This window comes from Papio anubis, chromosome 13 (assembly GCF_008728515.1).
Source record: "Papio anubis isolate 15944 chromosome 13, Panubis1.0, whole genome shotgun sequence".
Classification (NCBI taxonomy): domain Eukaryota; kingdom Metazoa; phylum Chordata; class Mammalia; order Primates; family Cercopithecidae; genus Papio; species Papio anubis.
In genome coordinates, this window is record NC_044988.1 from 80765332 (window position 1) to 80779215 (window position 13884).

Below are 13884 nucleotides of genomic sequence, written 5' to 3' on the forward strand. Positions count from 1 at the left end.
CACAACCAGCTAATTTTTGTATTTTTAGTAGAAACAGGGTTTCACAATGTTGGCCAGGATAGTCTTGAACTTCCGACCTCAAACCTCAGGAACTCCAAACCTCAGCCTCCCAAGTAGCTGGGATTACAGGCATGCGCCACCACGTCTGCCTAATTTTGTATTTTTAGGAGAGATGGGATTTCTCCATGTTGGTCAGGCTGGTCTCGAACTCCGAACGTCAGGTGATCCACCTGCCTCAGCCTCTCAAAGTGTTGGGATTAAGCGTGAGCCACTGCACCTGGCCTTTTTTTTTTTCCTTGAGACAGAGTCTAGCTCTGTCACCCAGGCTAGAGTGCAGTGATGCATTCTCAGCTCATTGCATCCTCCAGTTCCCGGGTTCAAGCAATTATCCTGCCTCAGCCTCCCAGGAGGCTGGGACTACAGGCGCATGTCAAAACACCCGGCTAATTTTTTTGTATTGTTAGTAGAGATACGGGTTTCACCATGTTGGCCAGGCTGGTCTTGAACTCCTGCTCTCAAGTTATCCACCAGCCTCGGCCTCCCAAACTGCTGGGATTACACGTGTGAGGCACCGCCCAGCCCCAAATGCCACATTTATACACTAAAGAAGGTTCTTTCTGGATACTGTGCCTGGCCCCGATTGCCACATGTTATACATTACAGAAGGTTCTTTCTGGATACTAGTTAGACACCGAAAAAAAAAAAAGCCATCTTGATCTTGTTATGAACTATATATTCTCCCATGCAGGAATAATACAGTAGTAGTAGGGCAGAATTAATACAAATTTTGGAATTAGAGAATCTAAGTTCAAGTTCTAACTGTCTAAGGAGGGTAGCTCTACCCCGAGACAGTAACAGTACCAAACTCACAGGGTTGTTTTGAGAATTCAATTAGTTGATACATGCAAAACAATGAGAACACACAGTAAACACACAATACATAAACAGCTTTACCATTATTCTATTATAATCACTGACTCAAACATGAAGTTTGTGAAAGGATAACAAATGCTAACAAGTCTCAGCCCAAAATTAACCTGCCTATTTTTGGCAACCTTTTTTTTTTTTTTTGAAACAAGGTCTCGCTTTGTCACCCAGGCTAGAGCGCAGTGGTATGATCTAGGCTCACTGCAGTCTTGACTTCCTAGACACAAGCATCCTCCTCACTCAGCCTCCCAAGTAGCTGGGACTACAGGCGCATGCCACCACACACAGCTAAATTTTATATTTTTTGTAGAAATAGGGTTTCACCATGTTGCCCAGGCTGGTCTTGAACTCCTGGACTCAAGTGATCTGCCCACCTCGACCTCCCAAAGTGCTGGGATTTTGAGTCACCACATCCAGCCTTCTGGAAACTTTCACGCTCAATGATATTACTCAAAAAAATAAATAAATAAATAAATAGGCCGGGCACAGTGGCTCACGCCTGTAATCTCAGCACTTTGGGTCAGTTTGAGACCAGCCTGGCCAATATGGTGAAACCCCATCTCTACTAAAAATACAAAAATAAGTTGGGCACGGTGATGCGCGCCTGTAATCCCAGCTACTCAGGAGGCTGAGGCAGGAGAATCGCTTGAACCCAGGAGGCAGAGGTTGTAGTGAGCTGAGATTGCACCATGGCACTCCAGCCTGGGCAACAGTGCAAGACTCCGTCTCAAAAACAAAATAATAAACAAATAAATAAATAAAAGAGAACTCTAACAGTCAATTTTGCTTATCCTACAAACTGTGGTAGCAGACATAACTGAAAGTTGCAGATTTCATTTAAATTGATGTGACGTAAATTACTTCAAGTGCAAGAGGGAAGATGTTCACTTGAAATCTATAGAAATGCAGTTTTACCAGCTACACATCTCAAAACAACAGACCTGGGAATCACAGACGATATTACTTTAGTATTATCCGTATCATACAGTCATATATTTTGGTCCTTCCTTATCTGTTTAAACATATTCTTCCTCTTCCTCAATAGTACTGTAATTCCTTTGGCGGGCTTTGGTGTCTCTTTTGTACCCAACAGCAATGATAAACAACAGTCAAACGGTTGGATTAAGGTAACATCTAGCTGAGAATCTGGCAATGCATCTGATTTGAACTGTTCATCACGCACACTCTGACCATGGTGCAAAGAGGTAAGATGGCCTCAAGTATGGCTGTGACTGCATACTAGAAGCTGAGGACACGGGGACTACTTTCCAGCTTCAGGACCCAGGGGACCTAAGAAGCCTGTTTCTCTCTCCAAAAAGCAGCAATTACCTACCTTTCAGGATTATTCTGAGGAAAAATACATACAAAGCATTTAAAACAATGCTGGTGCTGAAATATTTAGGGGGAAGGTATGTTGATGTCACCAGTTTACTTTGAAATGCATGAAAAAAGATGGAGTAATAAGTACTTAATACCACTGTACACTTAAAAACTGTTAAGGTAGGCAGGGCGCGGTAGCTCACACCTGTAATCCCAGCACTTTGGGAGGTCATGATCAGGCAGATCATGAGGTCAGGAGGTCGAGACTAGCCTGGCCAACATGGTGAAACTCTGTCTCTACCAAAAAAAAAATTAGCCGGGCGTGGTAGCGAACACTTGTAATCCCAGCTACTCAGGAGACTGAGGCAGGAGAATCGCTTGAACCCAGGAGGTGCAGGCTGCAGTGAGCCAAGATCACGCCATTCCACTCCAGCCTGGGCGACAGAGCAAGACTCCGTCTCCAGAAAAAAACAACAAAAGAAAAATTGTTAAGGTGGTAAATTTTATGTTATGTGTATTTTATTACAATTTTTTTTAAAAAGTTAACAATTAACAATTGGCCAGGTACGGTGGCTCACGCCCGTAATCCCAGCACTGTGGGAGGCCGAGGCAGGTGGATCACGAGGTCAGGAGTTCAAGACCAGTCTGGCCAAGATGGTGAAACCTCGTCTCTACTAAAAACGCAAAAATTAGCTGGGCGCAGTGACAGGCGCCTGTAATCCCAGCTACTCAGGAGGCTAAGGCAGGAGAATTGCTTGAACCCAGGCGGCAGAGGTTGCAGTGAGCCAAGATCGCACACTACTGCACTCCAGCCTGGGTGACAGACTGAGACTCCGTCTCAAAAAAAAAAAAAAAAAAGTTTAACAATTTTTAAAAATCTACTGAGATGGACAAATGACGAAGTTTAGTGTAATAGTAAATATGATAAAGTTATTCGACTATCAATTGCAGAATCTAGGTGGTGGGTACATGAATGTTCACTTTCAACTTTTCTGTGAGTTTGAAGATTTTTTTTACAATAAAATGTCAGTGGAAGAGAACAATGCTGGCATCTAGTAGTTTGCTTTTACTATCATCTACTAGTCATAAATAATAGAAAATATTTGGATAATTCTCTCCTTTTTTTTAGTAAAATTCTTAAAAGCACTTTTTTTTTTTTTTTTTTTTCTGAGACAGTCTAGCTCTGTTGTCCAGGCTGGAGTGCAGTGGCACCATCTCGGCTCACTGGAACCTCCACCTCACAGGTTCAAGTGATTCTCCTGCTTCAGCCTTCTGAGTAGCTGGAACTTCAGGCACGTGCCACCACACCCGGCTAAATTTTGTATTTTTAGTAGAGACAGGGTTTCACCATGTTGGCCAGCCTCGTCTTGAACTCCTGACCTCAGATGATCCACCCATCTCGGCCTCCCAAAGTGCTAGGATTACAGGTGTGAGCCACCACACCTGGCCAAAAGCACATTTTATCAGCATCTCCTATTTCACTATAGCCATTCTAAAACTAAAAGTGGTTTATATGAAACTTCTTAACCAGTGCACACGTATATGCTTTCAAGTTAAATTATTCTAAGGTATCAACTGCCACGTATTCAGTCTCTCCTGAAGAAATACAGAAACCAAGTCCACAGGTATCTGTGGCTGATGACTGACAACTTAACTGAACAAAACAAGGAGAAGGCAAGGATTGGAATTATTTGTTCCTAACTTTCTATTAGCTACTAGAGCCAGGAAATCCCTTAACTAACAGCATCTTAACCAGTACCTGAATGTACAGAAGCACACTGCATAGACACAAATACTTCAGCCACTTCAGAATATCCAATTCTTCCTCTAGTTTTGTTCCCCATTCCTGCTAGCAATTCAGACTTTAATGTGTTTGGTGCTACAACAGGAACTCAGATGTCATACAGCATAGCAACTGAAAAAAAATCAGACCACCTCACACCCATCAGGATGGTTACTACTGACAATAAAGGTAAGCGTTGGCCACGATGTAGAGAAATTAGAACCCTGTGTATTGTTGGTGGGAATGTAAAATGGTACAACAACCACTGTCGAAAACAGTACAGTGGTTCCTTAAAAATTTTAAACTAGAATTATCACATGATCCAGCAATTACATTTCTGGGTATGTACCCAAAAGAACTGAAAGCAAGGTCTCAAAGAGATATCTGTACACCCATGTTCACAACAGCATTATTCCCAATAGCTAAAACGTGGAAGGAACCCAAGTGTCCACAGACAAATAGATGGACAAGGAAATGCGGTATATACATACAAGGGAATATCATTCAACCTTTAAAAGGAAGAATTCTGACACACGCAACAACATGGATGAACCTTGAGGACATTATGCTAAATGAAAATAAAACCAGTCACAAATTCTGTATGATTCCATTTACACGAGGTACGAAGAATACTCAAAATCACAGGGACAGAAAGTACAATGATGGTCGCCAGGGGCTGAAGGGAGGAGGGAATGGAGATTTGTTGTTTAACGGGTATCAAGTTTCAGTTTTGCAAGATGAAGAGTTCTGGAGATGGATGGTGGTGATGATTGCACAACAGTGTGAATACACTCAATCCCACTGAACTATACACTTAAAAATGGCTAGGACGGGAAATTTTATGGTATGTGTATTTTTATCACAATTAAAACAAAACATGGAACTGATCTCAGAAGGCCTGGTGGTGCTTCCACGTGGAACCGACAGAAGAGCAATCTATTTAGCCGGCTTCTATCTCTAATCGCACCATGAGACCTTGTCTCCTCCGACTCTCCAATCTGCTCAGGATCACACCAAGTGTTTACTTCAGCTTCAAAAAGAGCAAACAGTACTCCTGCTCCACCAGTTCTGTGTCAAAGCAGCAAGGAACTTAATCTCTCCAAACCTGCCTCCTCTTTAAAACAAGGATAATTCCTACCTATCTGCCTCACAAGGTTGCTATGAGGGCAAAAGTGAGATCATATATATAAAAGTGGCTTTAAACTGACAACCACTAGAGAAACATACATTACGTGTACAACTACTTTCATATGGAAATTCAGAAGCGGCTTTAACAACGTAAGCTTCATAAAGCTTGCAACACCTCACCCATGCTTTATTCCTTTATTCCATTTAAAACCCACATCATCTCCAAATAACACCTTTCTTGTTTTTGCCATAAACTGAAGGACAGCACTGGGGCAGGGGGGGGGGGGGGGGGGGAAAGAAAACCCTTGGGTGGAAAGAAAAAAAAAAAAAACTCAAAACACAATCAGAAATTATCTCACATGTCCTATGTCCTATGAAAATTCGGTATTTATGATCCCAGCGTGGGCCCGCGGCGCCCCGGAACTACACTTCCCACAAAGCATCGAGGCGAACGCCGGCGGCGGGCGGGGCGGCCTGGGATTCAGGGTGACCACCGCTCTCCCCAGACAGGGACCGCCGTCCCCGGGAAGGCTGCACCGCGTACGCTCGAGGGGGCACTAACTCTCCTTTCTGAAAGCGCTGTCACCCCGTGGTTTCTCCTGCGGTTCGACCGGCGACCCTCTCCGCCCTCCCTGCTCCACCTGAGGGTCACCGCCTATTCGTGACCTTTCGGCTGATTACTAGAGTGTCACAAAAAGGCACCTTCTCCCCTTTCCCGAAAGCTCCATTTCTAGAACTCGCCCAACCGTCGGGGACCCGGGGCTAGGAGGGGTCAGACGGGACGGGTGGACACTGCCCGTCACCCCGGGGCTCCGGCCCTCCCGCCAGCCGAGGCTCGGTGGGCAGGGGGCCGGGCTCCCCCCACCCCGGGCCAGGGCGGATCGCGGGCAGAGGTGGCTCCGCCCGGGGCTCCAGTTTCAATTTCGCAACGTGACGGTGCAAACCTGAGGCCTACAAACGCCAGCGGCGACGGTCCGCGCCCCGCCCGCCAGCCAGGCCAGGGCGCCCCAGCTCCCCGCACGCCGCGGCCGCCGCCCGCCCACCGGGCCTGGCGCCCCAGCCCTCCAGCCCTGATGCGGCCGCCGCCCCCGGCACCGCGCGGCGCCCGTTCCGGCTCGCGGCCCCAGGTTCGGCCGCGGCACTTACTCAGCTCATCCTGGGAGGCGGAGGCGGCGGCCGCAGCCATGTTGCGCCGGGGAGGGAACGAAGGAGGGGCTGGGGGGGCAGGGCGCGGCCGGGGGGCTCGCGGCTCGCGGTGCGGCAGGGGCCACGAGCCGCCTCCGGTCACTCGGCGCGGACCGCGCTGTGCCTCGAGGCCCGCCCGCCGCCGCCGCCGCCGCCTGCGTCCTCCGCGTCGCGAGCGTCGCTCTTCGCTGCCCCCGCGAGCTCGCGACTCGGGCGCTCCCGCAGCCTGACGCCTCTGCGGAGCCGCTGCCGCCGCCGCCGTCTGTGCGGCCGAATCCCCGTGCGCCAGGCCCGCGCGGCGGCTCTGCGACTCCGCGCCGCGCTCGCCCAACTCACGCCGGTTTTATATTTAGAAAGAGCTGAGCCATCCTCCCAGCGGCCCCCCCGCCGGGCCCCTCGCGCGCCCGCCCGCCCTCGCTCGCTCGCTCGCGGCTCGTCCTGCCCACCTGTCGCCGCCCGCCCCGCGTGCGCTCCCCGCGCGGACTCGGCACGCGGCGGCCTGTGCGGGCGGCCCGGCCTAACCGCCCCAGCGCGCGCGCAGAGCCAGCCCACCGCGGCCGCGGCGCGGGCCTCTGACCTGAGTCGGAGCCGGTCTCCATGCCGCGGACGCTACACTCGGCGCCGCGAGGTGAGGGCTGTGGAGTGAGGCGTTCGGCGGGCCGGGCCCCGGGGAGCCGCGCGCCGCAGTCCGTGAGGGGCTGGGCCGAGCGGGCCCAGGCTGCCCTAGCGGCCGGGGGAAATCCTCGAGGCGGGGCCGGAGCGCCCTTTTTTCCGAGGTCTGCGGCTGTCACGTTGGCTGGGCCCGACCTGGGGAAACACGCCTGTCCAAAGGAAGAGACGTGGACTCAGAAAAGTAGAGCCGGGCTCGGAGTCGGCGGGAGGAAGCCCCGCCCTGCGCCTCCCGCCGAACTTCTCGGCCCCGGCGCTGACTCAGTCCCGGACGAGTCCCTGCGCCGCAGCGGCCCCTGACAGCCCGGTCCTGGTGTGGAGGTTACTGGTGCTCCCAAAACGGCTAGCGGGAGTAGGGGATCCACTCAGCCCTGCAAAAGTTAGATGAGCCAAGATTCCTAAAGTTCACATGGAAGTATCTATGCCTATGTGAGCTTTGACATTTTGTTCAGATACTCTACGTTCTTTTCGGTCATGAGAGTGATTTATTTTCGATATGCTCATTTTAACTTTCTGCCTTCGCTCTGTCCGTGAGGTCATGTACACTTACAAAATGAAATTCAAATTCAGGGGTTGCATAATTGCTGTACTTTAAGTGATAGTACTGTCATAACAAATTAGATACAAGATCAGATACTTTTTTAATATAAGAAGAAGAAATCAAGTCTTAAATGGATTGAAATTGCATTTATTCCTTAAAGCAGAAATCTATAAAGCCGTAAGTAATGTTTTGAAAATGGAATATGTGTCATTCCTGTGGTAACAGGCCAAGTACAAGGTACAACACTGAAGACATTTTTATTTCCTTTATTGTTTTTATTGTAGAAATTTATATGATCTTGGGCCGGGCGCAGTGGCTCACGCCTGTAATCCCCGCACTTTGGGAGGCTGAGGCGGGTGGATCACGAGGTCAGGAGTTCGAGGCTGGCCAACATGATGAAACCCTGCCTCTACTGAAAATACAAAAATGAGCTGGGCGTGGAGGCGCGCGCCTGTAATCCCAAGTACTCGGGAGGCTGAGGCAGGAGAATCGCTTGAACCCAGGAGGCAGAGCTTGCAGTGAGCCGAGATCGCACCACCGCACTCCAGTCTGGGGGACAGAGCGAGACTCCGTCTTGAAAAAAAAAAAAAAAATTATACATGATATTTGTTAAAAACATGCAAATGATTTGGAGTATCATAAAATGAAAAGTGAACGTCCTTCCTCCTTGCCCCACCATCCCACTCTGCAGAGAAATTACGACTAACAGTTAACAGTTAAGGGTGCAGAAGACCTTTTCTCTGGACACATATATACAGCCCCATGTATGGCTTTGATGGGGACAGCTTTCATACAATAAAGTTCTGGATCAATTATTCCTTCAAACACATTGTTCCATGTTAATTCAAAACACTACACTACCATCACCCTTTTTTGTTTGTAACTTCATAGTACACTAAGTTAAGCAACCCCTTTTTTAATGTACGCCCCTCTTTTATTTGATGTTGCCTCTAAAATAAATACACAATGAACTACTTACAAACACAGGTCTTCCCCCAACTCCATACCCACCATCCCCCTCATCCCACTCATGCCTATAAATAATGTCTGTTAACAGTTTGGTGCATTCAACCTTTCCTGACTATTTCCATGACTACAGAAAGTAGCTGCACCAAAGACTGGTTTGGGGAAATTTGACTTCCCATAATCTCAAATGGATCCTTCTAAAGCCACCCCAGATAAATACGGAATCTAAGTAAAAAAACAATGGTTTTGGTTTTTATTTTATTTTATTTTACTTTATTTTTATTTTTTTGAGACAGTTTCGCTCTTGTTGCCCAGGCTGTAGTGCAATGGTGCGATCTCAGCTCACCGCAACCTCCGCCTCCCGGATTCAAGCGATTTTCCTGCCTCAGCTTCCCAAGTAGCTGGAATTACAAGCATGCACCACCACGCCCGGCTAATTTTGTGTTTTTAGTAAAGATGGGGTTTCTCCATGTTGACCAAGCTGGTCTCCAACTCCTGACCTCAGGTGATCCACGCACCTGGGCCTCCCCAAGTGTTGGGATTACAGGCGTGAGCCACCGTGCCTGGCCATTAGGCAATTTTAACCTCCAGGCAAGACTAGTTAACAAATCTTTAGTTCCTCCTATGTAGAAATTCCAGGTTCTCTGCGTGTACAAATCACATGAATGTGTGTACACAGATTTCTGTTAGTTTTGACAAAAATGGAACTCTACTTCCCATATTATGTAACATTTTTTGCCAAATAATATATTACAGGTATCCTTTCATATCAGTAATGATAATAATGGCTAATGTAATACTAATTATGCCAGGCACCATTCTAGTGTTTTACTTGGATGAATTCATCTCCTCCCCACAAAAATCTTATGAAATAGGGATTTTTATGGCACTGGATGGTTGAGGAACACATCTAATGTGCCACAAACGAAAGGAAGTGGTGGAGCTGGGATTTGAACCTGGGCAGTGTGGATCCAGAGTCAGCTTGCTTAATCACTAGGATCAGTATGTACAGAACTACCTCTTTTTGTTTTTGTTTTTGTTTTGAGATGGAGTCTTGCTCTGTCGCCCAGTCTGGAGTGCAGTGGCGTGATCTCAGTTCACTACAACCTCCTCCTCCTGGGCTCAAGCAATTCTGCCTCAGCCTCCTGAGTAACTGGGATTACAGGCGTGTACCACCACACCCAGCTAATTTTTGTATTTTTAGTAGAGATGGAGTTTCACCATGTTGGCCAAGCTGGTCTCAAACTCCTGACTTCAAATGATCCACCCGCCTCGGCCTCCCAAAGTACTGGGATTACAGGCATGAGCCACTGCGCCTGGCCTCATTTTTTTTTTTTTAATGGCTTCATGATAAGAACCAATAAAATGTATTTAACCATTTCCTTATTGATGAGCAGTTAGGTTGTTTACAATTTTTTACTAAACAATACTACCATAAAACATTCTTATACATATCTTTATGTAATCATACATTTCTATACGTAGACGTGGAATTGTTAGGCAAAAAAAGTCTTAAAGTCTCATTACATACAGTATATAGCAACTTACAGTGCTATTTCTGATCACTACTGTGTAAAGCTCTGAGCTTTTTTATACTTGCTTCTTCCATCAAACTACTTATAGTTTATTTTTCCCACTAAATAGCTTCATGTTCATATGAAACACTTTGGTTTTGAATAGCAGCAGCCTTGAGAGAGTTACTGTCTAGAATTCACTTCAGTTTTCAAAAACAGACGCAAGAAGGAATTGGGGTGAGGAGGCAAACAGGAGCCAGAGAAGAGGCTACTGAGAAACCAAAATAGGATATCATAGAATCCAAGAACTAAAAACCTGTCCCCTCTCCTCTCATGTAGGCTGTCTTCACATCAAATGCATATAAAGTTCTAACAAGATTTTTAAAAATCTTGTTTCCCGAGTTAAAGCAGAATATTTGAAAGCATTCCTCTTCTGGGCAGATACATAGATGACAAGTGCTAACAGACACCTAAAAACAAAGCAGCATACAAATTATTAGGCTGGGCCAGGCACAATGGATAATATCTGTAATCCCAGCACTTTGGAAGGCTGTGAGGGAGGAGGATCCTTGGAAGCCAGGAATTCAAGACCAACCTGGGCAATCTAGCAAGACATGGTCCCTACAAAAAATCAAAAAGTTATCCAGGTGTGGTGGTGCACACCTGTGGTCCCAGTACTGGAGAGGCTGAGATGGGAGAAGTGCATGAGCCTGGGAGGCAGAGTTTGCCATGAGCAGAGATTGCACCACTGTACTCCAACCTGAGCAACAGAGTGAGACCCTGTCAAAAAAAAAAAAAAAGAGAAGAAAGGAAGGGAGGGAAGGAGGGAGGGAGGGAGGGAGGAAGGAAGGAAGGAAGGAAGGAAGGAAGGAAGGAAGGAAGGAAGGAAGGAAGGAAGGAAGGAAAAAGAAACAGCAGCTACTCAGGAGGGTGAGGTGGAAGGATAACTTGAGGCCAGAAGTTCAAGACCAGCCTAGGCAGCATAGCAAGACCCCATCTGTACAATAAAATGATAAATAAATGAACATATAAGAACTCAAAATGTAAATTCTGGGTTGGGTGTGGTGGCTCACGCTTGTAACCCTAGCACTTTGGGAGGCCGAAGCAGGTGGATCATCTGAGGTCAAGAGTTTGGGACCAGCCTGGCTAACATGGTGAAACTCCATCTCTACTAAAAATACAAAAAATTAGCCAAGCGTGGTGGCACGCAGCTGTAATCCCATCTACTCAAGAGGCTGAGGCAGGAGAATTGCTTCAACCCAGGAGACGGAGGTTGCAGTGAGCTGAGATTGCGCCATTGCACTCCAGCCTGGGCGACAAGAGTGAAACTCAGTCTCAAAAATAAAAAAATGTAAATTCTGGGGGTATTTATAAAGTATGAAATGCACTGAGTCATTTCTCTTGAATAGATGGTATTCATGGTGCTAATCCTAACCTTAAAAAACAGTAAAATTATGGCCAGGCATGATGGCTCACACCTGTAATACCAGTACTTTAAGAGGCTGAAGCAGGAGAATGGCTTGAGGCCAGGAGTTCAAGACCAGCCTAAGGAAACATAACAAGCCCCTGTCTCTACAAGAAAGAAAAAAAAATGTAGTAAAATTATGTCAGGTATATTAGCATCAAAAAACCAAGTATGGAGTATATTTTAGTAAGCTTTTCATCTAAAATGGTTGTAATAAGAAATTTTGGGTGCCTAAAAGGATTTATTCTAAACTATCTAGAAAATTAAATTATCCCAAGTGATTCAATTTAGAATTGAATTCAATTTGGACCTCCAGAGTTCCAGACAAGCCAAAATTCTACATAAATAAATTTCATATGCCATTTGTTTTGGTTGCTGAAAAAGTCAGGGACTGGGTCCAACCAGGCAATGTAGTTCAAACCTAAGATCTTCATCTCTGCTCTTTTCAGTCATTTATTAAAGACATATTTCACGCACATAAAGCCATGTCATGACTTAAAACATTCCTCTTTCTAAAAAATCACACTCAGAAACATCTGTCTCCAACCATTATTAGAATCCTTCCACTATTTTACTCTCTAATTCCTGTAAACTCAGAGTACATTTTAGAGTCTCATCGTCTGAAATGTTTCAACCACTTTCTGGTCCATGTGTCGTCTCCTGAGCATCACTAGCTCCAGTCTTAGGCTAAAGCCCAGGGATGTCAATGAGTTATTTTTCTTTTTCTTTTTCTTTTTTTTTTTTTGAAACTGAATTTCGTTCTTGTCGCCCAGGCTGGAGTGCGATGGCATGATCTCGGCTCACTGCAACCTCTGCCTCCTGTGTTCAAGCGATTCTCCTGCCTCAGCCTCCCAAGTAGCTGGGATTACAAATGCATGCCACCACGCCTGGCTAATTTTTTGTAATTTTAGTAGAGACAGGGTTTCAACACGTTGGCCAGGCTGGTCTCAAACTCCTGACCTCAGCTGATCCACCCGCCTCGGCCTCTCCAAGTGCTGGGGATTATGGGCGCGAGTCACTGCGCCCAGCCTGGCAATGAATTCTTACTAGAGCACCTTCAAGTTCTTTTCCCTGGGTTTTTATCTTACAGACTGTGCCAGTCAGTTCCCAATCTTGGACAAACCCCACCATCCACTTTATTTTCCCTCTCAACTACCATTGCAAAGAAGGCAAAAAGCTGACCTGGTCTAGTATAAAACTAAACCATGGCTATAGGAGGCAGTCTTCCTGCTTTTAAAAATGTAGCCCTATACCAGAATATCCTATCTCTTCTGGTTTCCTTTAGACAATGACTTCAAAGTTCGTGTTCCCCTAAAAGAATTTTGAAAAACACTGTAATCCAATAATGCATTTTTATGTTGGCGTCTAAAATTTTTTCTCATAACTTAAATAATTGAAAAGAGGAAATTTTGACAACAAATTCTATTGTAAATATCAGCATTTTAAAATAAAGGCCCTTTATCACTTTTTTAAATGTATCTATAGACTAAGATTTTTTCTAAATAAATTTTAATTTATTTAGAATTTATTTATTTATTTATTTATTTGATACTGCGAGGTTAAAAACGCAAACTATTTTTTTCTCTGTGCTCACATCACAATCAAAACACAAGACTTCAGGCTAGGCATTGTGTTTCACGCCTGTAATCCCAGCACTTTGGGAGGTTGAGGCGGGCAGATGACTTGAGGTTAGAAGTTCGAGACCAGCCCAGCCAACAGGGTGAAACCCTGTCTCTACTAAAAAATACAAAAATTAGCTGGGCGTGGTGGCACGCAGCTGTAATCCCAGCTACTCAGAAGGCTGAGGCAGGAAATCGCTTGAACCCTGGAGGAGGAGGTTGCAGTGAGCTGAGATTGCGCCATTGCACTCTAGCCTGGCGACAGAGTGAGGCTCTTTCTCAAAAAACAAACAAACAAAACAAAACAAAACAAAAAACAGAAGACTTCTAAGACCAAATGGAGGCAGGGGGTAGGTTCTTCCCATACAATAAGCAAGCAAACAATTCTGCAGCAGACACCTACTACATAGCCTCTAATTCAATTCCAACACCATCTACTTTGAGATAATCTCAGATCACACAGGTGGAGGGTTCAGTCCCACAAGACTGCCCCACAACTTACAATGCCAATTGCAAGCTCCAGGTTATTTAACCTGTGCTTCTGACTAACTGGCTGTAAACTGGGGATCCACGACCCCCTCCTTGGTTCGACTAATTTGCTAGAGCAACTCACAGAACTCAAGGAAATAGTTTACTGGTATATTATAAAGTATATTACAAAAGATACAGATGAAAAGCTGCATGGAGCAAAGAATGAAAAGGGGTGTGGAGCTTCCATGCCCTCCCCAAAGATAACACCCTCCTGGAACCTCTATTTGTTCAGCTAC

General features: G+C 46.0%; 1 protein-coding gene across 5 annotated transcripts in view; it reads right to left on the reverse strand.

Annotated features, from left to right (window-relative positions):
• ECPAS (Ecm29 proteasome adaptor and scaffold) overlaps positions 1 to 7205 on the reverse strand; it is a 130057-nt gene extending 122852 nt beyond the window's left edge. Inside the window, exon 1 of one of the 5 annotated variants that reach the window (XR_002517467.2) lies at positions 6305 to 6483. Coding sequence is in view for 2 of the 5 variants with exons in the window: in XM_021927282.2 (XP_021782974.1) it covers positions 6305 to 6344 (40 nt within the window). In the remaining 3 variants the exon portion in view is untranslated. Of the gene's footprint in view, positions 1 to 6304; positions 6484 to 6920 lie in introns of those variants that run through there. The other 4 variants (XM_031654398.1, XM_021927282.2, XM_021927285.2 and 1 more) reach the window with 4 other exon arrangements.
• Positions 7206 to 13884: the final 6679 nt, after the last annotated feature.